This window comes from the organism of the source record quoted next, unplaced genomic scaffold (genome assembly GCF_019419815.1).
Source record: "Pyrus x bretschneideri cultivar Hongxiangsu unplaced genomic scaffold, Pyrus_bretschneideri_v1 Contig27, whole genome shotgun sequence".
Taxonomy (NCBI): domain Eukaryota; kingdom Viridiplantae; phylum Streptophyta; class Magnoliopsida; order Rosales; family Rosaceae; genus Pyrus; species Pyrus x bretschneideri.
Window position 1 is genome coordinate 4,042,373 of NW_025999579.1, and position 24,257 is coordinate 4,066,629.

The window sequence follows — 24,257 nt, forward strand, 5'->3', positions numbered from 1 at the left end:
AATGATAATAATCATAAAGAAAATTACAATATCAATTATGTATGAGATTAATATAAACAACTAGAGAGAAAGTTAGAAAGAATGACAAACTTGGAAATTGAGGCTTGCATAAATGCAATGTCCTAAAGAAAAAATTTCACCCTTACTCTTGTGCTTGTAATTCGGTAGGCATCTGTCTTCCAGGATTCAACAATCTATAATCTGAAGTCAAAGCACCTCAATCTTCAGACTCTGGCAAACCTTATATATTTCGTACTTTCAAGACACGAGAATTTGACAAACGAAGAATAAGAGAAATACAGTGGGAAAACTCTATTTCTCAAGAATAAGGATTAACTCTAATTTTCAACTTCTTAATGACAATGGTTTCATGGGATTATATAGAAACCAAATGCTGCTCATTAAAAAGATTTAACTTTTCATAAGTAAACACCATTTTACTACATGCACCTATTGAATTCAAACTAACTCACGGAATTATACAACAAGTACTGCTAAACGAAAATAAACCCTAAATCTATGGACAATGACTAAGTTAAGTTGGGTTCGTAAGTAACCACAATAAATACAAGCGGTTTTCGATTCATTTATTTATCTATATTAATTTATAATATTTAATTTCTGTGTGAATGAAAAATCGTCAAGAAATTAACAAATGTCTCCTCTCATTCTCAGCATAAGTATCATGGTCCAAGGTATATGCATGTACTTTCCATGGAACTGTTTGTCAAATACTCATCTTTCATATTCATGGATGGTAGTGTGTTAATATTTTGCTAACACTATGAGCATGCTTAATTCAAAACTTGGAACCTCATAGTCATTGTGTTGGTATTTTAAGCTAAACACGTAATATCAAGAGTAAAAGTTGAGATATCACTAAATCGTCATTTCCGGCATAAATAAGTTTCTCCATCGAAGTTGGCTTCACCCATTAGTGAATATAAGATCACCTCATTTGATCTTCAATGCATTATAGCTTACAACTCCTGCATTTTCACACAATCTAAGGCTCGTTTGAAAGTTTTTTAAAATGACTGAAAACACTTTTGATAAAAGTGCTTTTGGAACCAATCTATAGCAAAAATGCAAGTAAATCATGAAAAAACATTTGAAGTACTTTTGAAACAAAAATCAATTCAATCATTTTAAAAAACTTTTAAACGAACTCTTAACTATTAACAATTTTGTATTTGTATATCATTTTATATTATTGGTAGTTTGCTCGGAGACGTGGAACCTCCCCACCCCCAGTAACAGTTGACACTTTGACCCATGAGTGGGATAAATTGTACTTAGTCCCCATGTGGGAGCATGTTTATTATATTGCATCAATCCAACCTAGAGCCTTGTGAAACTTGTTTACCCCAATGATTATTTCAAAAGCTAAATGCACCTTCATCAATTCCCATTTGGTCACTTCACGAGACTGTTGTACTACTTTTGAATGATTCCAACCAAATGAATCCAATAACTTCAGCCAATCCAATTACAATTTTCCCACCATACACACGTGTATGAGATGCACAAATATTTAAATGTATAAATTAAAAATAGTTAAAACACAAACATGTATATTTAACCATCAAATACATTAGTGTTCCATTACAACAATACATGGTAGACTTATCCATCTTTTAGATTCAAACTTTGTGGGGACGAAGTTGAAGTTTGTCATCACCCACAACTGAAAATCCAAAGAGAAATGCTAAAAAGACTATTTTAAAATGAGATTTTTACAAACTCTCTATCATGTCACAATTTAACTTCAATTATCATGTCAACATCATAAAACATTGCACCAAAAATATGAAGTGACATAAAATTTATAGAAAACCTTACTTTTGAGAAACTTACATTCGCATTTTCAAATCGAAATTGTTGACTCCAATATAAAGTGAAGCCTACTTAAACCTATGGCCTTGCTCAATGCTCACCGTATATTTATTGCTTCATGTGTATACTGGTGTTTCATCAATGCACTATTCATGACCATCATGGTCCAAACCAAAGTGTGAATCGTTCAGCACATAATCAAGTTAATGTCAAACAATAAGGCGAAACCCACCACCTACCACACTAGGCAATTTTTCAAGTTTCTATCTAGATGGAGTTACATAAAACTTTATTGTTGACTAACCATAGACACGTTATGTATTAATATACGATATATGTTAAATCAATTTTTTATATTAGTTTCGAGATTAACATACACACAAATGAGTCCACATACCATTGGGCATAAAGAAAAATGAACCTAGACAAATTGTTAAACTCTCAATCTGTATTGATTGATGTCTAATACAGAATTTTTTGATACAATAAACGTGGCATACGACTGTTTTAGCGTAATTTGGTGGTACTCATTATCGTCTGATGGATATAATTGTGGTATTCCTATTTAGGAGAGTTATAATGGTTCCTCCTATTGTGCCGACATGTCAATCACCTTGACGAATGAGAGATTTTTCAGTGTGCTGGAAATACAGTTCGGTAAATTAAGTGTCATAATACAAAGTAGCTAACTACTTTAATAAAAATTCAATCGTTTATATTATAACACTTGATGTATCAAACTGTGTTCTTGACACACTAAAATATTCTCTTCATAATCAAGTTGAGAAGAAGCAAAGTAATTTCAAGACTAATGACCTTTTATCCATAAAAAAACCTACGTCCCACCCAAAAACTAAAATATAAAGTTAAAATAAAAACAGCCAAAAAATGACAGTAAGAGGAAACAAACCGCTATCAGAGCGCCACGTGGCGGTTTCAGGGTTAATTGACTGTAAGAGAAAACAAAACAAATCGGCATTTCGGGAGTTCCAGCAGGACGCGCGGGTGCGGAAGAAGTCTCGCCTTCTCTCTTCCCCCCTTCGGTATTCCAACTCTGCAACCATTTCCCCCAATTAATTTCCTTTTTTTTTTCCTCAAAAAGATTTCATCTTTTGTTTCTTTAGTCATTTCCCCATTTCGCCTCCCACCCTGTCGTCTTCATCCCAACCAACCCCCACCATAAAAAGATAAAATATTCGACATTTTTACCCCATTACCTCGTATATATGTGTGTGTATGTATATATTGCATTTTTATTGAGACCCAGATAGCTCAATCCATTTGCTGCCCTTTTGACATGGTCGATTGGTTGTTCAGGTAAGGATTTTTCCCATTTCTTCTTTCTGCGTATTGTATTTGCAGCTCAGTAAACAACCCATTATTTATATTCCATTTTGTGGTCTTCTTTCTGTTTTATTAATTTGAGAGGTTAGCTGCAAAGAACTATTCTTTATCGTTGATGGGTTCATGTTAATCAACAATAATATGAAAAGTAGTTGATTTGATTGGTTTTAATCTTTGGCATGTTCCAGTGGTGATATGAGTTTTGTATGTAATATTGCATTTATAGGGGTTGATTGGATTCTTCTTCTTCTTCTTTCTTTTTTTTGTTGGAAAGATCTGATGAGGGCATTTTGTGTTTTAGTTATTTCTCATTGTTTCCTTTGATGGGTAAATCTAAGTTTTTCATTTTTTGTTGTTTTCACTTGTTATTTGGTTTGTTGGGAAACATACAAAGTTCAAAAGTGAATTGCTAAAATGCCGAAACATGAATTTTATGATGTTTTAAAGTATATTGTGGTTATTGTTTGATAGTTGCTCGTTAGGTTTATTGATAAACATACAAAGTTTCAAAAGCAGATTGCTAAAATGCCCGAAATGAATTTTATGATGTTGCTGATGCATTTTCTTTTTGTTCAATATTTTTTCAATATGTGCAGTATGTTGTATGCATTTGGAATTCTGCTAAAATCTTCTGCTTGATTTATTGAGATCCGTTTGTGACGGTTGTGTCTTGTTTTTCTTTTTACCTATTCTGTATGAAACATCTGTTGCAGATAATTTATTTGGTGTAGAGGTTTTGTTGATTCGGGTACATAGCGATGCCTGGAATTGTTGATGAGGTGGTAAATGAATCACATGAAAATTCCACGCCAAGTAAGGAAAATACAGCTCTGAATGGATCCCCAAAGAGTACTCTGAATCAGCAAAGCCCCCGGAGTAGAGGACATGATCGTCCAGTTGATGGGGTGGTTGACACCTCAATTGAGCAGCTTTATGAGAATGTGTGTGATATGCAGAGTTCTGATCAGTCACCTTCAAGGCGTAGTTTTCGATCGGATGGTGATGAGTCTAGGATTGATTCAGAGTTACGCCATCTTGTTGGAGGAGAGATGAGAGAGGTGGAGATAATGGAAGAGGAAGTACTAGAAAAGCCAGCGTATGATTCTCGTAGTGATTCAAGTTCTAAGAAAGGTTTGTCCTCAGATAGAAAATCAGGAAAGATGGTTAAATCTGCAAGTGCAAAATCCGTTTCTTCTGGGAACTCAAAGAAAGTTGCTGAATTGCAGGTCGAGACTGAAACTTCATCAAAATCAGTTGTGAAGGGAAGAAGTCCTGACAAACCTCCAATTCCTAGCAATAAAAATTTCCAAAAACAGCATCTGGGACCCACTTCCGTGAAGAAAGGCAGGAATTCATCTGTGGCAGGGTCAAAGTTGCAGAATGGAACTGAGGATTTGGCTGAATCAGGGTTAAATAATCCCGATCTTGGGCCATTTTTGCTTAAGCAAGCAAGAGATTTGATTTCCTCAGGGGATAATCCCCAGAAAGCTCTTGAATTAGCTCTTCGAGCTGGAAAATCATTTGAATTATTTGCAAATGGGAAACCTTGTTTAGAGCTGGTAATGTGCCTTCACGTCACGGCAGCAATTTACTGTAACTTAGGCCAGTATCATGAGGCAATTCCTGTTCTCGAACATTCAATTGAGCTTTCAGCTATTGAGGAAGGCCAAAATCATGCCCTTGCTAAATTTGCTGGTCATATGCAGTTGGGTGATACTTATGCTATGCTGGGCCAACTTGAGAATTCAATTATGCATTACTCAACTGGATTGGAAATCCAGAAACAAGTTTTGGGAGAAACAGATGTAAGAGTTGGTGAGACTTGTCGGTATTTGGCTGAAGCTCATGTCCAAGCATTGCAATTTGATGAAGCTCAGAGGCTTTGCCAGATGGCTCTCGACAGTCATAAAGAGAATGGTTCCCCATCTTCTCTGGAAGAGGCTGCAGATAGGAGATTGATGGGTCTTATATGTGAAACGAAGGGTGATCACGAAGCTGCTCTCGAGCACCTTGTGTTAGCCAGCATGGCCATGGTGGCAAATGGCCAGGAAGTGGAGGTGGCTTCTGTTGATTGCAGCATTGGAGACACATACTTGTCCTTGTCTCGGTATGATGAAGCTGCTTTTGCTTATCAGAAGGCACTCACTGTGTTCAAGACCACCAAAGGAGAGAATCATCCAGCTGTTGGTTCAGTCTTCATCCGCTTGGCTGATTTGTATAACAGGACTGGGAAAATTCGAGAGTCAAAATCATATTGTGAGAATGCCCTTCGAATTTATGAAAAGCCCATGCATGGAGTCCCCCCTGAGGAGATGGCAAGTGGTCTCACAGATGTTTCTGCTATCTATGAATCGATGAATGACCTTGAGCAGGCGGTCAAGTTGCTACAGAAGGCATTAAAGATATACAATGATGCCCCTGGTCAACAGAGCACCATAGCCGGGATTGAAGCCCAAATGGGTGTCATGTACTACATGCTGGGGAGTTATTCTGAATCTTATGACTCCTTCAAGAGTGCCATTTCAAAGCTCCGTGCAACTGGAGAAAAGAAAACTGCTTTTTTCGGGATTGTTCTTAACCAAATAGGGCTTGCTTGCGTGCAACGTTATTCCATAAATGAGGCTCAAGAATGCTTCGAAGAAGCCAGGACTATTTTGGAACATGAGTGCGGACCATACCACCCTGACACACTCGGGGTGTATAGCAATCTTGCTGGCACTTATGATGCAACTGGAAGGTACGCTCTTATCTTTATGTTTGTCCTTCGACTAGTATCAATGTGTCATGTTCAATTTTCATTAAGCATGCTTTCGTTCTTCACCTGGTGCTCATTGCAAATGCTCAATTGGTTGTGACTTTTTTATATTCCCTATTTCACATGTTCTACTTTCTGTTCTTTTCTTGCACTGAAAGCCTGACAAGACCGTTGTTTTGACGATTAAACATAAAAAAATAAAAACTTAATAAGCTGTAGAAATTTTGTGATTTGTTGCTCTTTCGGAAGATAGATTTTTTTAGTATATGTGTTGATTCTCTGATGTTGTTCTGATTATTGTTGTGATCATTAACCCAGGTTGGAGGATGCCATCGAAATCTTGGAGTACGTTGTTGAGATGAGGGAAGAGAAACTTGGGACAGCAAATCCCGACGTGGATGATGAGAAAAGAAGGTTGGCTGAGTTATTGAAAGAAGCAGGCAGGGATCGGAGCAGAAAAACCAGATCACTAGAGAACCTCCTTGATTCCAACTCCCACGGTATAAACAATGATGGAATTACGGTATTGTAAGGATGGTCAGAAATGAATACGAAAATGAATACGATGTATTATAGGACGTATTTAAGAGGGACAAAACATAGAACAACCGAAGAATGAAGAAGCGATCGTTGGCATTGCCGATCAGATTGTTGTTGTGCAGGGTGAACTGAAATAAACTCAGGCTGAGGTTTTGGTTACATTATTAATTTATGATATACTGTATTTGGCTGAAGTTTATATGATTTTGTATCATCACAATTTGTATTACTACGTTAAAGATTTATAGATTTGTTTAATATTAATTATTTATTTAGGATATCTCATGATGTATCAATTATTGGAGCTTATGGGTTAAGAGTTATAATCTTAATTATAGTTCAATAATGTAAAAGCTTTTGATCATTTAGATTTGTTGTCAAGAAATGTCACGGTTTGTTTTCAAGATTCAGTATCCGGTAACGGAGGAAAACTTCAATAGAGTAGTCTAATTACATAATTGATCACGTCACTCTCACAAAAGAAAAGACTAGTTGGTATTAGAATACCAACGAGCCCCAGATAGGTGCATTGAATGGGTGTCGTTCTTTGTGAATGCCATATCAATGACCCGGTTAGACAATCCAACTAAAGGTTTACATTTTAAAGTGATAAGATTTGTGAGAACCTAAAACCACCATTAAAACTCCAACTCATACTGATGTGTACATGTTCTCTTATCTCTGAAGCTAGCTGTGATTTATGTCGTTAAGTTTGGGGGACACTTTACCTTTATTTTCATTGAATTTTTGGAGCCAGAAACTTCTGTTTCTGAGAGATCTTGACACCATTTTGGTGGGTACAAATTGTACTGTTGTGGATTGGGGTACTGGATACACACCAAACTTGTCATATTATATGCCATTAACTATCTTGAAAGGGATTTGACATAAAAATTGTTGTGAAATTAGGTATTGGGCATATATCAAGTTGCTGTTGTGTTACATCCAACCCAAGTGTTTAGGTTAGACAAGATTTGAAATTTAATGTTGGTGGGGGGGGCAGTGTGGATGTTGCTCTCCCTTTTCTCTGCAGGCAATCCTCTCAGTACTGGTCCTACTAGAATTTATCTCGATACAATCTTTCGAAGTTACAGTCCGCTTATCGAGAAAACCTTCCTTATTGTATACAACAGATGTATTAATTTCGCTCACTCTGATTTTGACTTGTATACAACCGGTTATATCTAATATTTTCTCCGATTTCTGATTTTGTGACCAAGAACTTGCATTCTTTGGGTTGCATCTTTCGACCTGGTTAACATATTCGGTGGTAAAGACGAAGGCAAAAGAAACTGCTTCACAATCGTGGTTGATAATTTATATACAAATTAGAATGCATTTCATATAACCAGAAAAGTAATACTAAGTAGACCAAATTTTAAACCAAATTTTAAACCAAATTGCAAATCAAATAATGTGTCACCAATAAGGAACAAACACGTTAATCGACACTTAATTAATAATCCAATCATCTACAACCACATTATCTAGTTTGCTAATTTGGTTTAAAAAATTTGGTCTCTCTAACATTACTCTAACTAGAAAGGTACAATCTTCATGTTTTATGTACAATGTTGAGGAGGTCATTTGTACATTTTTCGACAGAGAAGATATAGTAATTTCTTTTGGATGTATCAGTCTAAGTAGGAGATAATATACGTTAATGTTAATGATTATTTTTTTTATTTAAAGACTCATCCCATCTCAATTGAAAATACAAATACCTTTTCAAGAAGAAAAGGGTTAGTCGAGGAACTCAGTGAAGTTTACCAATCAACAAGCCTAGGTCCCCTATCAGGTAACCATTATCGACTCACTTCTTAAAATCAAACTCCGCTTTTGTATTGATCTTGTATTGCCTTTTATTTCTATGGTTTTTTCATGTCCGATCCCGTATAATCTTCTTCGACATCTTTTTCTTGGTTTGAAAGAGCTAATTTAAGATTTGCTTGGCCCGTGAATTGAGCAGGTCATTTGTACATTTTCCGACAGACGTGTTCCTACGAATTTTTAGATAACTAGTCTCATAAGAACCTAATTCGGAAAACTATTTCAGCTGCATACGACCTTCAAAATTCTCATGTTGTGAAACGCCCGCCAGGTCCTGACGATGTTCCAAAGATTCAAGGTGCTTCCTCTACCCATGGCTGCGCTAGATCTATAGAAACATGTCTTCAACTCACGGGTTGGGATGTAGCATCACCAGCCACTCCAACTGTGAAAGCGTCGATAAGTACCATAGAGGTTGTGAAACACCTATCATGGAGCAACAATGTGCACTCAACACTGTCCTGCAGTTGAAGCAAACTAGACTTATTAGCAGTTTTCGAACTCGAATGCATTTACCTAAGATGCAGCTTAATTTTCAAGTTTTTTAACTGAGAGATCTCTCTCAACTTCCCCCTCCCACATCCTCCACCCCAACTCGAAAAAGTAAAAGGAACTTTCGCCTTGTTTTCTCTGCAGATGATACAGTTTCATCTACTTTCAATGTGACGATTACGGGAATGTTAAACATTACGTTCATCTGTTAGTTTAACGGTTTGAATTCCAGAACCTCGTCTGCAAAACAGTTGACGTAACTGAAGCATCCTTGAGAAAATAAATATTTTTCTACACTCATATAAATGTGGGGAAGTGGGATCATAAATTTTCTGTTTAAAACAATAAAACTAATTCTGAAGCAGAAATAAAAGTATCAAGTCGCATCAGGAGCATCAGAAATTCACGTTAAAAATGATAAGATGTTAAACTCACGAAAATTAACAGAACAAACAAACCAACCAACCAAGAAATTAAACTTCAAATTAGACATGATAGTAAAGCAAAAGCACCAATATGTACAATTGGATTAACATAACTTTCATTAATCCAAGGTCGTCTCAGAATGATATCAAATTTAAAGGAACATCAAACGAAAATCCAATTTATTAAGCAATATTTTCTCTAAAAGCTATACATTTTGATGATTCCTAGGAAAGTTAGAATGACACGCCCCGACCCAGAAAGTCCACTTGGACCCTGAATCGAGCTGTGCTGGCCGACACCTGGACGGTGACGAAGCCATAAAATGTGATAGAGTGTAGAAAAAGTGAATAAATTTGAATCTAAAAGTGTCTAAGTACCAGAGTGCGCTATGAGTGGGAGCGAACCCATTTCACACGTGATGTCAGAGCATAAGTAAGGTACAGTAGTGTGGGTAAGAATCATACCCTCAGAAATATCCATCAATACTAAGATTCGCCACAGATTCTTGTCGATACAAACTCAACAGCTAAAACCTGGAGGGCACCAAACAGAAAGTGTGAGTAAGTAATAAAACCAAGCTTCCCAAAGTTATTACCTCTGTAAAAGTAATGCCCCTAAATGTAAAACCCGTATCGTTTTCCATAAGACAGTACAACATATATACATATATCCAAACCATACTCAAAAATGACTAAAACCACGGTTTTCCATCAACTCCACCATACATTAATAAGTAGGCCAAATGAACTAAATCAATACAAAGTGATATATCAGTCAGAGTCATCTAGAATGACATGTACAACTTATCCATATCTCATCAATCATGGCTAGCATATAAGTCGGAGTCACCTACAGTGACCTGTACGACTTATCCATATCTCATCAATCCTGGCTAGCATATAAGTCGGAGTCACCTATAGTGACCTGTACGACTTATCCATATCTCATCAATCCTGGTTAGCATATAAGTCGGAGTCACCTATAGTGACCTATACGACTTATCCATATCTCATCAATCCTGGCTAGCCAATAGCTCAATAAGTATACCTGCACACGAGTCGGAACCACCTAAAGTAGTCTGTACGACAGGACTGGGTGTAAATAATTACGCTCAAGTGCTACGATCACGTGAAGACTGGGCGAATAATCGCGGGTCACCTACGAGTCGGAACCACCTAAAGTGGTCTGTACGACAGGACTGTGCACCTACCTTGAATCCAAGGTGAGCGTAAGGTGTGGGAGGTGAACATCATGTGAAGGACTGTGCCCTGGCCACGGGCGGGAGCACTAACACCGGGGTGCAGGTTTATGAGCTTATATTATATCTCAACACAATCGTACTCACTACCATCACTAACATCAACATGTACTCACCTGAAGCTTACCTGGGTGTCCTGCGTCCACCTTTGCATTTGAAAGCATTCCCAATCATTATATGCAAGTATAATACATATGGATATACCATGATGCAATCTAACACTCAACCATGTTGTAGCATTTTCAATTATAAACTATACAGTGTGAAATGTACAATCAATAACGCTCTACTCCCGAACTACTTATTTTCAGGGATAATTATCCATAATAACCCAATTAACACTAATTAACTAACTAATTCACAAAACTAAAACTTGTCTTTATCAATTTCCTTCGCATTACTCAATTTCCCAAATAAGGCTTTTGTCTCAAATATTTTATGGCTGCATCTAACGTCTCGTTAGACTGCCTACGTACCCTAAACAGGGATCAAGCCATTCGTAGTTCATATAGTACTTCAAGCATTCACAATAATTATATATGAAAGTAATATACCTAATCAATTTAAAAGTGTCGATAGAACTCTCAACAATATATACGATAAAAAGGAAAAGATCCACTTACCTGGAGTCCATGCTATGAATCTCTAGCGCACACATCGAGGCGTCCGAATGATTGGTCCCTGCCACGAAGTCCAAAAGTGGACGGAAGATGGTCAATTTTGCCCACAAAGCCGGCGGGTGCCTAAAACTTCCCGACGTCGATTCGTCGTCTACGGTGGTCCAACGGGGTCAAGGTTGGTTGGGTTTTGCTCCTGGGATGATGGGCTACAAAGCCTAAGTGGTGGCATCGGCCATCGCTTTGCCGATTTGCCGGAAAATCGAAAAGGGTGGCCGGAGCACCATTGATTTTCGTCAACTTTCGTGGCCTCAAACCGCCACATACCATGGTTAATCAAGGTGGTTCTTGGGTGGGTTTTGTAGAGGGGAATGAGAGCTTCAAGATGGTGGTGGTGGCATCGAAAAACTCCACCGAAGTTGGCCGGAATCGGCCTTGGAAAATGGACTCGCAGTGGTGCGGGTATGGGTGCACGGGAAGCTTTTCCCCCTCTTTTTTTTTATTTTTTTTTATTTTATTTTCTTCTTTCTTTCTGATTGGCTGCAAGCTTCACTTAAATTTTCTAATTGGTTCCTTGTCCCCTTAATTTAATTGGTCCACTAATCCCACAAGGTGGGAATTCAAATAATTAAATAACCAATTTCAAACGTCCATAAGTATACCGTTATAATCCGGACTCGCAAACGGTTTTCGCCTATACGGTCGTACCAATGAGTACTACGAGAATATGCTAAAAGAATAAGTCTCACATCTCTCAAGTCGATGGTCAACAGAAGTCAAAGTTCTTGCCTCTAGGGCAATTTCGTAAATTCACGCTTTTAAAATGAAATAAAAACGTAAAATTTGGAACGGGTTGTTACATAGAAGCTATATAATTACGAGACTCAAAATTTTCGTAAATGGGTCCAAGTAACTCGAGTCTGAATTTGCTCACCACCCTTACTAGGCGATGATGGTTACCACCTAGTAAGAAATTAACTTAATAATTAAACTACAACGCAACTTATATTTGGCCAACGCCACCTTCGTCTACTTAAAATAAATTGCGGTGACAAATGCCACATCTACACCCACCTACACCACCATCCAATAATCATTATTCTCCGAATTCTGAACAATGATGCACATTATTGCATCATTGTTCGACCGCTCACGAGTTCTATGTCAGTATGAAAATTTTATTGCCTGATTTTATGCACAACTGTCTACATGTAATTTTACTTATTCTATAGATGTCAGTCATTCCCTAAGGAATACTTAAAGCTGGATTTTATTTGCTAATTTAGTCAATCTTTTCGTTTTCTTACGGGTGTTATTAGGTTTGGATAAGGATAATGCTTGCATCCCTCTTGGGGAGAGGATCTCATTTCCCCACTTGTAAATAACGTATTCGAAACATGGAAAATAGAAATTTCATAATCAGAACTGTCCAATCTATTAGTTTTTATTTGAAAATCATTCCTATAACAAATCATCCAAATCGATGATCGTTTAATCATCCAAATATGTCAAAATCAACAATTTATCATGAATATCCTACTTGGTACCTACATAGTTGATTTATTGGATACATTACTAAAAGATCTCTAATTCGAATGATTTATTGTAAAAGTGATCTTCAATCGAAAATACATGGGGGTTGCAAGTGTTTTCCACCTCAATCATTCAAACCTACAGTTAAGTTTCTAAATTGTATAGTATCCAAAACTACTGCAACAGAAAAACCAACCAATCAAGAAATGAACGAACTACAAATTACGCCTTAATATTCAAGCAAGAGGACGAAATCTTTTAGTTCTAATAAAAATTCACTGATTCAAAAGTTTGCTGAAGCCATTACGGAGACTAAATTGATGGACTTTCTATTTCATGGACCATTTTGATTGGAAGGTCTAATTTTAAGACCAACCGTGATTAGTTGATTACTAATAAGTAGGGATTTGACAATTAGTGTAGTTAGTTCAAACTATAACTTTATGATTACGTGTGACATCACATCCGGATCCAAATTCTTCGTCATAACACTTTGTAAAAATATAGTTGTATTTAAAAAACGTTAGGAATATCAAGCCACGATTATCAACTTGGTCGATTGGCTATAGATTTTGGAGGGAATAAAACATCCCATGCCATATGTCAATGTACAACAATGGCGAAACTTGGGAAGTTTGGAGTATGCGGGCAAGTTGAATTATGTTATAGAGTCACGAAACAAAGTTTGGGATCTCTCACCTTCTCTCGTGCTGCCAGAAGGCAGGCCTGGTGCAACTCAAACCCACAGAGGTCACACTATTAGGTCACCAGTCTTCCACGATTCGGTCACGCATCATCTGGGGATAAGGCAAAGCTGTAAGGCATCGGGGATAGAATTTTGGCCTGAATATGTTTGAACGAGATTTACATCAAAAAATAAAATTCAAGATAATCGCAATACAAGACAAAATGAGTCCACATTAGTCCCAAACTTCTTGAATTTGAACATGGTGGATTGAGGAAGTCTTATGACATCCTTGATGGACCAAGGCGACACTAACTTTTGTTGGGCATATTCGACCATGGTTTGTGTGGATAGCCTCATTCGTGATATTGGGCTAAGAAGCAATGAGATAATGTACCTTCCTATGTCAATAATTAACTTTTGAATTTTAGATGTCAATCATAATTGTTGTTTTGTTTTTGAGGTTAGGAAGGGAAGCTATGTGTGGCTTGAATTAAGTGCATGTGGGGCGAAGAGGACATGAAACATGCTTTAGATTTTGGTCTAGTTTGTGTGATTATGGGTTTAACTCTATATGCCTTCCTTAGTCAAGGTCCTCCCTTTCAATCTTTCAAACATTTTTAGTGCACTGAAAATGTTCAAGAGAGTGAAAGAGAGATGTCGACCAAGGAAGTTATATAGGGGTTGAAAACCATGATTACACAAATCGGCCTAAAATCTAAGCACCGTTTTATATTTTTTGTCTCCCCACAACCAAGGACCTCAACATATTGTGGATCTTGCTTGACCTGCACAAACAAGATTAAGCTTACATAAGGTACCCATAAACCTGCAAGATGCCAAACCAAACTCAAACTCTTGCCTCTAGGCCAAATAACCATTTGGACCACCAATCGCATAAATTCCCATGTTTTCTCTATTTCTCTCATCCTCTTCACCCTCCTCCTACTCCAGCTCATCATTCTCATTCTCCTCATCACCCTCCTTATCATCATCATCTTCTTCTTCTTCCTCATCATCCTCATCACTTTCCCCATCGTCATCCTCCTGCTCCACCTCCTCATCATCCTCCTCATCACTTATGTTCATTTAACATTAAAAAGGGTAATGTATCCTAAATTGTTAATTAAAGCCATGGCAGATATACACAAAATTATATCTAACGCCCTTAAACTAAATAGTTGGTGCCAAATCCCCTTCCTTTTTTCTCGTGCTTCTTCTTGCAACTTCTGTAACTCCTTGAGTGCTTTCTTCTTTTCTTCATTGTCATCTATCTGCTTTTCCCATACTTCACCAAAGCAATAGCAAGGGAAGTTATTCACAAAAATGTTGCACGAAACTAGTTTTAACACAGAAAACTTGCAAGCTAGACCAAACCAAAGAGCCAAATTAATATGCTAATTTCACCAACACTAACTTTCAACGTCAATGAAAGGTCGGGCCACTTAATGATTTAATAAAGAGACACAAGTTTTCAAAATACTAGGACTAAAGAAGATGGTTATGAATCAAACTTGAACCATGGTAGCGTTGATACTCGTTTCAGAATTTGCTCATACAAGAAATACTAACCCTCCAAGTTCATCACAGTTAATCATCTCGCCCTCAGAGTCTAGAAGCACAATTGTGGCAGAAAGTTCCTTCTTTAGTATTTGCTCACTTAAAAACTTGTCTGCTTCCATTGAACTAGGGACTGTAATATACACCAAGCTACATAATTGAACAAGTCCAGTCTGATCCTCGACATTCGACATAAAATCTACCATGGTCCAAAACTTCTGTGACCAATACATGAAAAATAAAGAACACGACATATATCATCCGACATTTTACAACATTAGAAGGGTATTAATTCATGCAATTAGTTATGCAAATGACCTTTAGCTCTTTTTTCTATTCGATGTTGCCGACTGGTCATTCAACATGAGCCTTCCAAATCTACAATGGAAAAATGCATATTATTAGAAAAATTGGTTCAAAGGGAAGACATGTTTAAATAGTGTAGGTATGCATGCAACTTCACATACATTCAACTTTTTTGTTTTTGCAGTTTCTTGAGCTCGTACAAGGTCGTTGTAAGTTGCAACCCTAGTAAAGACAAAGGTATTTCGAAGTTTTGCAAGGCCATTTTCAAGTCGGACAACCTCTATATTTTTATCCGACTCCCATAAAGATTCTGCAAAACCTCTAACTTTGTCACGACTTTCCAATTCAATCTGTATTAAAGACACAAATTTTATATATCAAAGCAAGAAAAAATCCGAAGTGAAAACTTATAGATGTCTGCTAATTAAATATATGGGATTTAACCTTAACATCTTTCTGCATTATGTTCTGCTTTATTAGTAGAAGTGCCTCATCTTCATAGGGTGCACCAAGTGGAGGACATGTGACACAAAGAGTGAGAAGGGAATTCTCCATGTCTTTGTGGTTTGAACCAACCGCTCAAAATAATCACACTTCTTAACTGTTTCAACAACAGCATCAACAATGCATCTTTCAAATAATGAAACCAAGGACCTCAACATATTGTTGATCTTGCTTGACCTGTACAAACAAGATTAAGCTTACATAGGATACCCATAAACTTGTAAGGTGCCAAACCAAACTCAAAACTCTTGCCTCTATGCCAGATAACCATTTGGACCATCAATCGCATAAATCCCAATGTTTTCTATATCTCTCTTATCCTCTTCATCTTCCTACTCATGCTCATCATTCTCATTCTCCTCATCATCCTCCTTATCATCATCCTCATCACTTTCCCCATCGGCATCCTCCTCCTCCACCTCTTCATCCTCCTTATCATCATCCTCATCACCTTCCCCATCGTCATCCTCCTACTCCACCTCCTCATCATCCTCGTCATTACTTATATTCATTTAACATTAAAAAGAGAAATGCATTCTAAATTGTTAATTAACTAATATTTAGTCTAATATTCAATTATCTAAGCTCATCCTCCTCATCATCCTCATCATCCTCCTTATCATTATCCTCATCATCATCCTCCCCCTCATCATCCTCATCACTTTCCCCATCGTCATTTTCTTCCTCCACCTCCTCATCACTTATGTTCATTTAACATTAAAAAGGAAAATGAATCCTAAATTGTTAATTAACTAATATATTTATTTTAATATTTAATTAACTAAGCTCATCCTCCTCATCACTCTCCTCATCATCATCCTCCTCATTTTCCTCCACCTTATCATCATCCTCATCATCTCCTCATCCTCCACCTCCACATCATCATCCTCCTTATCATCCTCATCCACCTCCTCCTCCACAAACCCATCATAAGATATAAACATTTAATATAAAAAAAATTTGAAAATCAGTAAGCAATACCTTTGCCCAGCCTTCAGCAATACCTCATCCTGTTGAGGGTGGGAAGCAACCACTTTAGAGTGACGTGGTGTGATAATGTACCAATTCATTGATTCAACCTCGACCTCCATAGCTATGGTGAATGAGAGAATGAAGAATAAGAAGAAGAAGAAGAAGCAACAACTTCACTTTGTAGTTTAGCGACAGGGAGGGAATGAGAGAGTGATGCAAGTTCGAAATTTGTATGTAATTGTACTACAAAACCCTAACCCTTGAGTTGAGAATGTTGTTGTCTGTTTGAAACATGGTTCTAAAAGACGTTAGGCACTAGTCGGGTGGCAGGATGGGGCCTAGCGCGCTTAGGGGCCTAGGCAGGGCCTAAGCGGCCACCTAGATGGCCTAGGCGGATTTCAGTAAATTTACAATAAATCTTTAATACTTTGGTTAATTTGATGGAATAAGATAAAAGTTCAAATGATACAAATCTTAGTATTTTAGGATATATTTTTCCAAGATCATATGAATTTATAGTGCATTTAAAGAGAAATAAAGGTGCCAAATATATGGTGTAGAAATCATTTAATCATTGAAAACAAAGTATTTTGACCAAAAAAATAAAATATTTAATCAGCAATTTAAAACCAAAAAAAAAAAAAAAAAGAAAAAAAAGAAAAAAAGGGAAGTGAGGAAGCTAAGATGCATATAAGGGAGGGATGTGGAGCACGTTCATGCTAGTTGTCCCCTTCTTTATACATATCAGTCAAATAGGACTGCTAGGTGTCTAATTTTAATTGGGCGACAATTCAAAATATATTAAATATGGAACACTGAGACATGATAGTGGTCACGTGGAGTGAGAATCAAAGAGTCTTCTTCCGCTCGTCTTCTTCGCTGGAGTTCATAACACAGATAGCTCTACATTTCTCCTTACTCACTTAAAAACAGAAGGAATTGAAACGGTCAAACTGCCTAGGCCATCAAGTAACCCGCCTAGGCCGCCCAAGCGCCGCCAAGATTGCCTCGGCACCCGCCTAATCCCTTCCCCGATTTTCTTCCCAATTAGAGGTTAATCTCGGCGGCTGGCCATCGCCTAGCGCCTAGGGGACCGCATAGGCCTATTTTTAGAACACTGGTTTGAAATGACAAGCTCGTTTCTTAACATAGGAGAAAGTAATTTTGTTTTTTGTTTTTTAGTTTTTAGTTTTTGTTTTTGTTTGGTAAACGAAAAGCTGTGTCTTAATGTAACACCAAAATATCGGCAATGTGCAAATGACTTATGTTCATTTAACATTAAAAAGGGAAATGCACCCTAAATTGTTAATTAACTAATTAATATATTTAGTCTAATTAATATTTAATTAAGTAAAAGGTGATGTTTGTATTTGGGACATATTTCGATATTGAAAGGAGAAGCTCTACTAGATCAAGGTTTAGTTAGTTATCAAATTTTAATGTTGGTATTTGCTAAAGTTCTGAACTTCGAACCCTCATTGCCCACCTAGACATGAATATAGGGCCCCTCGCGACGCCTTGAGTACAAAGAGTGATGAATGCTCTTAATCAAAGATTAAATTTGATCAAATACCGAAAACACGTTTTTGATAATTATGTATCAAAGACTAAATTAGATCAAGGTTACGTCTATATATGTTGCGTTGCTGTATTTTTTATAAGTATACAGAAAACATGAATATTTGAAGAAAAGAAAAAATTGTACAAGTGTGTGTTGTCGTGGGCTTACTAAATATGGTTTAAGTACCAAGTCTTAAATTTGCTTAACTGTCGAAACTTACTAATTGTGGATCAACTCTATGATCTACTTAACATCAGTAGCCTCAATACTTCGCTCACAATCGAAACATCTTGTTTTAGACCAGTGGGTACTACTCCCAAGTAAAAACAGAAGTTGTATATTTGGGAGGGAGCTGTTGGGAGCTTTTATAAACTTAAAGTTTGTCATAATCTTGTTATTAGTGACTGATTCTAACTTGCTGCAACTTAAATGATGTTCATAGTCATGTTAAACAAGTAATTAGAACATTACTAGGCTCCAGTGTAGTTAGAAAATGTTTTTTAGAAAACAAATAAAGTTTCATTAAACAGATTTTGTTTCATTGGGGGGCATTGGTGAGAGAGAGACAAGGAACATGGTTACGTACTGGTTTGATAATGATATGTTTTTATAAAAAGTGGGTATAAAAAAAAGCTGAGCTCAAAAAGGTGTTTGGTAAACACTTAAAAACAACTTATTTTCACAGTTTTGGATGAAAGAAAAACTAAAAACGTGAAGCAGCAAAAATAAGTTTATTCTCACAACACAACAAAAGCAGTTTCTTTTCAAAGCACAGTAATACCAAACCAGTCCAACATCTCTTCAATGGAAGTTCAGTTGAAAGCTATGAAACAATTATGCGGTAGTTAAAACCGCAATTGGAATGACGTAGAAAAGCTGCTTGAAATTGTAGTATTTTCATTGTTGTAATTTGGTTGTTAGCAGTTAGCACAATAGCTTATTAATTTCTTTCAACTTCAAATTCAGTTCTTTGTTTTATTTTTTGCACTGTTTATTAACGGCTAGTCAGTTACTTCACAGGTGGGTGCATTGCTATATGTTCAGGTTGTGGAGGCAAAACCCTGGCATGAATCCTGAGTTGTCATGCCCTGATGGTTGGTTTTCTATCTTATTGCTTTTCATTTTGGGACACACTTCTGTTTAACCTGTGTGTTAGTTCTTGTAAATGTTGATTCGTTGAATTTCTGTGACGATTTCTTGTCTGTGATCGAAATTGTTGTGTGATGTCTAGCCAGTGGAAAAGCAGCAGTGTATGGCGTCCTTAAAGATGGTTACAATGTTGACTGTTCGACTGGCCTTTCAAGAATGTGAGGTGCAGTTCCCTTTCTGTGATATATGAGAAGTGCTTAGAGGATAGTTACTGCTCTATGGCACGTTTATGTACCCATAATCAGAATCAATTTACGGAATTGGATTCCGATTATGGGATACATCTTTGTTTACGTAATCTTAGGATATCAAAATACATGTGGAGTCCACACGCATTAAGGAATTCAACTCCTAATTTTGGAGGAATTGGACTCCCTACACGAGGGAGGTATTTCAATTTCTTGACACTTTAGGAATCCGGAATGGATTTTTTCTACCAATTATGCCCTCACTTGTTTCTGATTATCATAACATTGCCCTTCATTTGACACTCATTATGCCATCTTTTAATAAATAAATAAAACCTATTTATATATTTTTATATAGATGAATTTTATTATATAAATTTAATTAAGAATTTAATTTAATTAAGGATAAATTACACTTTCATACTTCAGGTTTGGGGTCTATTTCAATTCCTTACAACATCTTTAAAACATTTCACTTTCATACCTTAACTACTATTTTATTTCAAAATAATACCTCTATTAGATTTTCCATCCAATGGTTTGTTAAATGTTGACGTTGCTGCCACATTTGTGCTGATGTGGCTGCCACGTGGCAAAAAATAATAATTTTTTTATACATTAACAATATTATAATATTAACCTTAAAAAAAATTTAAAAAAACCAAAAAAACCCGAACCCAGATCCCTTTCCCCGCAACCCCACATCCCACCCCCACCCCCTTACCCATCTCTTCTTTCCCGTCCGTTCGTCCCCACCCCCTTACCCATCTCTTCCTTCCCGTCCGTTCGTCCCCACCCCCTTACCCATCTCTCCCACTCTTCTTCTTCCTCCACACCAACCCCAACACACTCCCTGACACCCTTTTTTCAATTTCCTCCTTCCCTCTCCTTCTCTAGGGTTTGAGTTTTGAATTCCACCCCTCTCCCGCCTCTTCCCTCACCACCCTCAGTCTCCCGCCTCCGCGCATCTCCTTCCCCAAAAACCCATATCCCCCTCCACCTCTCCCACCTCAAAGCCCCCACCTTTAATCACTTATCTGCTTTTTTTTTTCACTGGTTTTCTTAGAAACCCCTGCAACCCAAATACCTGCAACACAATACCTACAAAACCACAACCCAAATACCTGCAACCGTCGCCCGGGGGGGGTGGGGGGTGGGGAAGTCAAGTGGGTCATCGAGGGGATGGCGGGTTGGGAATAGATGGGTTTGGTTTCTTCTTCTTCTAGGGGAATGAATTTTGTAAATAGGAATTGCAAAGAGGTGAGGGGGAAGGAAGGGGATCTGGGTTTTGTAAATAGGGAAGAAGTTCGATGTTGGTCATGGTAGGGAAGAAGTTCAATGTTAGTCATGGTAGGGAAGAAGTTCAATGTTGGCGAGGTAGCAAGGAGGAAGAACGGCAGCGATTTCGGGGCTTCGTGGGGCTTCAATGTGTTGTTGAACTTGGGGATTACTGAAGCTCGAGGCTTCGTGGTGGCTGCATTGTGTTGTCAAAGGTGAAGGCAGAGAAGATTCGGGGGCTGATGGATAGGGTTGGTGATGGGAGAAGGGGTGGGTGATGATGGGGGATAGGAGAAGGGGGTGCTGGGTGGAGAAGATGAAGTGGGTCGGGGAGGTGAACAGGGAAGAGTGTATCGGAGAAGACATGGGATTTAGGGTTTGGGTTGGGGGTTGAGGGGAAGGGGAAAGGGAATAAGGTTCAGGTTTTTATTTTTTTTATTTTAATATTTAGAAGATTTAGGTTTATTAAAACATTGGGCAGCCTCGTGGCATATATGTGGCAACCACGTCAGCACTTAACGGATCAATGGATGGAAAATGTAACGGAGGTATTATTTTGAAATAAAATAGTACTTAAGGTATGAAAGTGAAATGTTTTGAAGACGTTGTAAGGAATTGAAATATGCCCCAAACCTGAGGTATGAAAATATAATTTACCCTTTAATTAATTAGTATGAAAGTAATTTACTTATGTAAGGGCAATTTAGTAATCAAACTAGTTTTCATTCCGATTGAAGTGAATTAGTAAACAACTTATATGAACTCAATGTCATTCCTGCCATCTTTTAATAAATAAATAAAACCTATTTATATATTTTTATATAGATGAATTTTATTATATAAATATAATTAAGAATTTAATTTAATTAATTAGTATGAAAATAATTTATTTATGCAAGGGCAATATAGTAATCAACCTAGTTTTCATTCCGGTTGAAGTAAATTAGTAAACAACTTATATGGACTCAACATCATTCCTACTCTGATTCCAAACAATTTTAGTAAACAACTTCAATAGGAATATGATTCTGATTCCAACTCATTTGAATTCCTCCTCAATTCAATTCATCTCAGTTTGATTACGGATTAATAAACGCGGTACTAGTATAAAGCACATAGTCAATGAGTAAAACAGTGGTTTTTTTTTCATTTTTCTTCTATGTTATAATTAACCAGTCATCTGGTTTTCAGGTTGCTGAGTTCGCCAAGATGTCCAATTCTTGAGGAACTTGGGAAAAAGATTTCCTTTGAAATAGCAATTGGTTTGAACGGTCGTGTTTGGGTATATTTCATCAAGTAATGTTAGGGAGACTAAATTTGAAGACAAAACTTATAAATTAAATGATGTGTCACCAATAAAAAATGAGCACCTTAATCAACGCTTAAATAATAAATTAATCATCAACTTTCATGTCCTTTAGTTTTCAAAATTTTGTCTACAAATTTAGAGTAATGCTAGGGTGACTAAATTTAGAGACTAAAATACAAACTAAATGATCGGTCACAAATAGAAATGAGCACGTCTATCAATACTTTAATAACAAACCAATCATCAACTTACATGTCTTTTAGTTTTCAAAATTTAGCCACCAAATTTAATCTTCCTAGCATTACTCACAAATTTAGTATCTCTAGCATTACCCTACTTCATAACTGCTCTTTATGTAAAACTCTTTTTAAATTGGGGTTTTGCTTGCATTTTATTGGGTCTTGGACACTTGGCCAAACTTAATTCTCGGTTGGGACATTTTCATTGTTGCAGACTTGTTCTCCAAAACTCCCCTTCTATTTGAAAACATAACTCTTTCATTCTTTTTAACATTTAGGCCAATGCTGGTTCACCGTCTTTCATCAATCATCATCGTCATTTCTAATGCAATTATGAACTTGGAATCTCCGACTGGAGTGAAGCAGAGAATTATGGTGGATAAACTTATTTAGAATTTGAAGTTATCAAGTTAATTAGTCCATTACCTTTTGATTCAAACCCCAATTATTTTCTTTGGACTCTTTCGTGATACGAAACTCACTCTTAATGATTTTTGTGTAGCATCACAATGCAAGACCTGCAAGCTCGTAGCTGTCACAGAAGACATTTTGTCCCGAAGGGTTAACAAGACAATGAAATCCCACGATCACAATTTGATATGCTAAAACGACCTCGAGCATGAGCCTTCCGAACCCTGTAGAGATTTCTACGCAACTGTCTTTAACGTAAGTTTTGTTACTTCAGCGGGGGAATTCGTCGTGTTAATCGATAATCTGCCTATTGATTCTGCATCGTTTCCAAGTGAGATTCGACTCGTGCCAACATATTCAAATGTTACAGATGATTACAAGGTTACAGTGATGGTCTTTGTCTTTTTACCCTGTACTCAACGTGACAACACATTTCCGACGAAGCACTGCAGACCATAACATATATGTTGCCAAATTCCGACGAAGCACGGCAGACCATAATATATATATGCTGCCAAATTTCTCGGTCTCGTTAGAAGAAAACCGTACAAGATGTTGAAACTCGTACTTTAATGTGTTTGTTTTGTAATTTTATTTTAAGGAATTTTCATGAAAAGAACTTGAACTAAGTTTATTTTAATAAAAAAATCATGTTATAAATTTATTTAATAAAAAAAAAACTTAAATTTTAATGAAAAACTCTTAAATTTTAATAAAAATGACAAAAAAAAAACTTAAAATTTAATTTTAAAAAAACATAAATTTAATATTTAAAAAAAAAACTAACGCGCGGACATGCGCGCCCCCTCACACAAACTTTTTATGAAACTTACTACACTGTTTATGAAACTTAACGTACAACACTATTTATAAAACTTACTACACTGTTTATGAAACTTTCTACACTGTTTATGAAACTTAACGGTAGATGCTCGTCACAGATTTTTCAAGTTCTTTTATCAAAATGCAAAAAAAAAAAAAAAAAAAAAAAAAAAAAAAAAACCATGATAGAGATCAATGTCAACGCCCATACCTGACCGACTCCCTCCTAACCATACCGCCCTAGATTTGGTTATGAATTGAACGGAACCCACTTCAATTTAAAATTTTAATTTTAAAGGAATAAAATATGCTTGAATTATGACAGAGGGTTATGCAACTGAAGGATTGGTTGAGTGCCCTTTGCACGCGCCTTTAGTTAGGTTTTTTTTTTGTTTTTTGTTTTTTTTTGTTAAAACTCAAAGTTTTGAAACCCTTTTCAATAGTTTTCTTTTTATTTTAACGACAAGGTTGTTGTATTTGTTTGCGAGAAGTTTTGACCCTTTGCTTCCTCAGATTGAGATGCTCAAAATTTCTTGCATACAAAGATCTTGCCGAAGTGATTTCAGAACATTCCTTTTCTTTCCTTCGGTCATGTTTAGTTTTGTCTTTGAATTGAATAAATCAAAGAAAAATTAAGAGACA

At 36.8% G+C, this 24,257-nt stretch overlaps 2 protein-coding genes and 1 pseudogene across 2 annotated transcripts; 2 read left to right on the forward strand and 1 right to left on the reverse strand.

Annotated features, from left to right (window-relative positions):
* Positions 1-2,847: 2,847 nt before the first annotated feature.
* Positions 2,848-6,754, forward strand: LOC103953033 (protein KINESIN LIGHT CHAIN-RELATED 3). Its single transcript, XM_009364754.3, has 3 exons — positions 2,848-3,153; positions 3,894-5,917; positions 6,254-6,754. Exons 2-3 carry the CDS (start codon positions 3,939-3,941, stop codon positions 6,465-6,467), a joined length of 2,193 nt encoding a protein of 730 aa, XP_009363029.2. The 5' UTR covers positions 2,848-3,153; positions 3,894-3,938; the 3' UTR covers positions 6,468-6,754.
* A 7,507-nt stretch (positions 6,755-14,261) lies between these two features.
* LOC125478989 (acidic leucine-rich nuclear phosphoprotein 32 family member E-like) lies at positions 14,262-15,737 on the reverse strand. Its single transcript, XM_048587936.1, has 4 exons — positions 15,627-15,737; positions 15,344-15,532; positions 14,889-15,094; positions 14,262-14,394 (listed from the first exon to the last, which is right to left on the reverse strand). The coding sequence occupies exons 1-4, from the start codon at positions 15,735-15,737 to the stop codon at positions 14,262-14,264; spliced, it is 639 nt and encodes a 212-aa protein (XP_048443893.1).
* A 3,286-nt stretch (positions 15,738-19,023) lies between these two features.
* LOC103953035 lies at positions 19,024-22,796 on the forward strand (annotated as a pseudogene).
* The last annotated feature ends 1,461 nt before the right edge of the window (positions 22,797-24,257 follow it).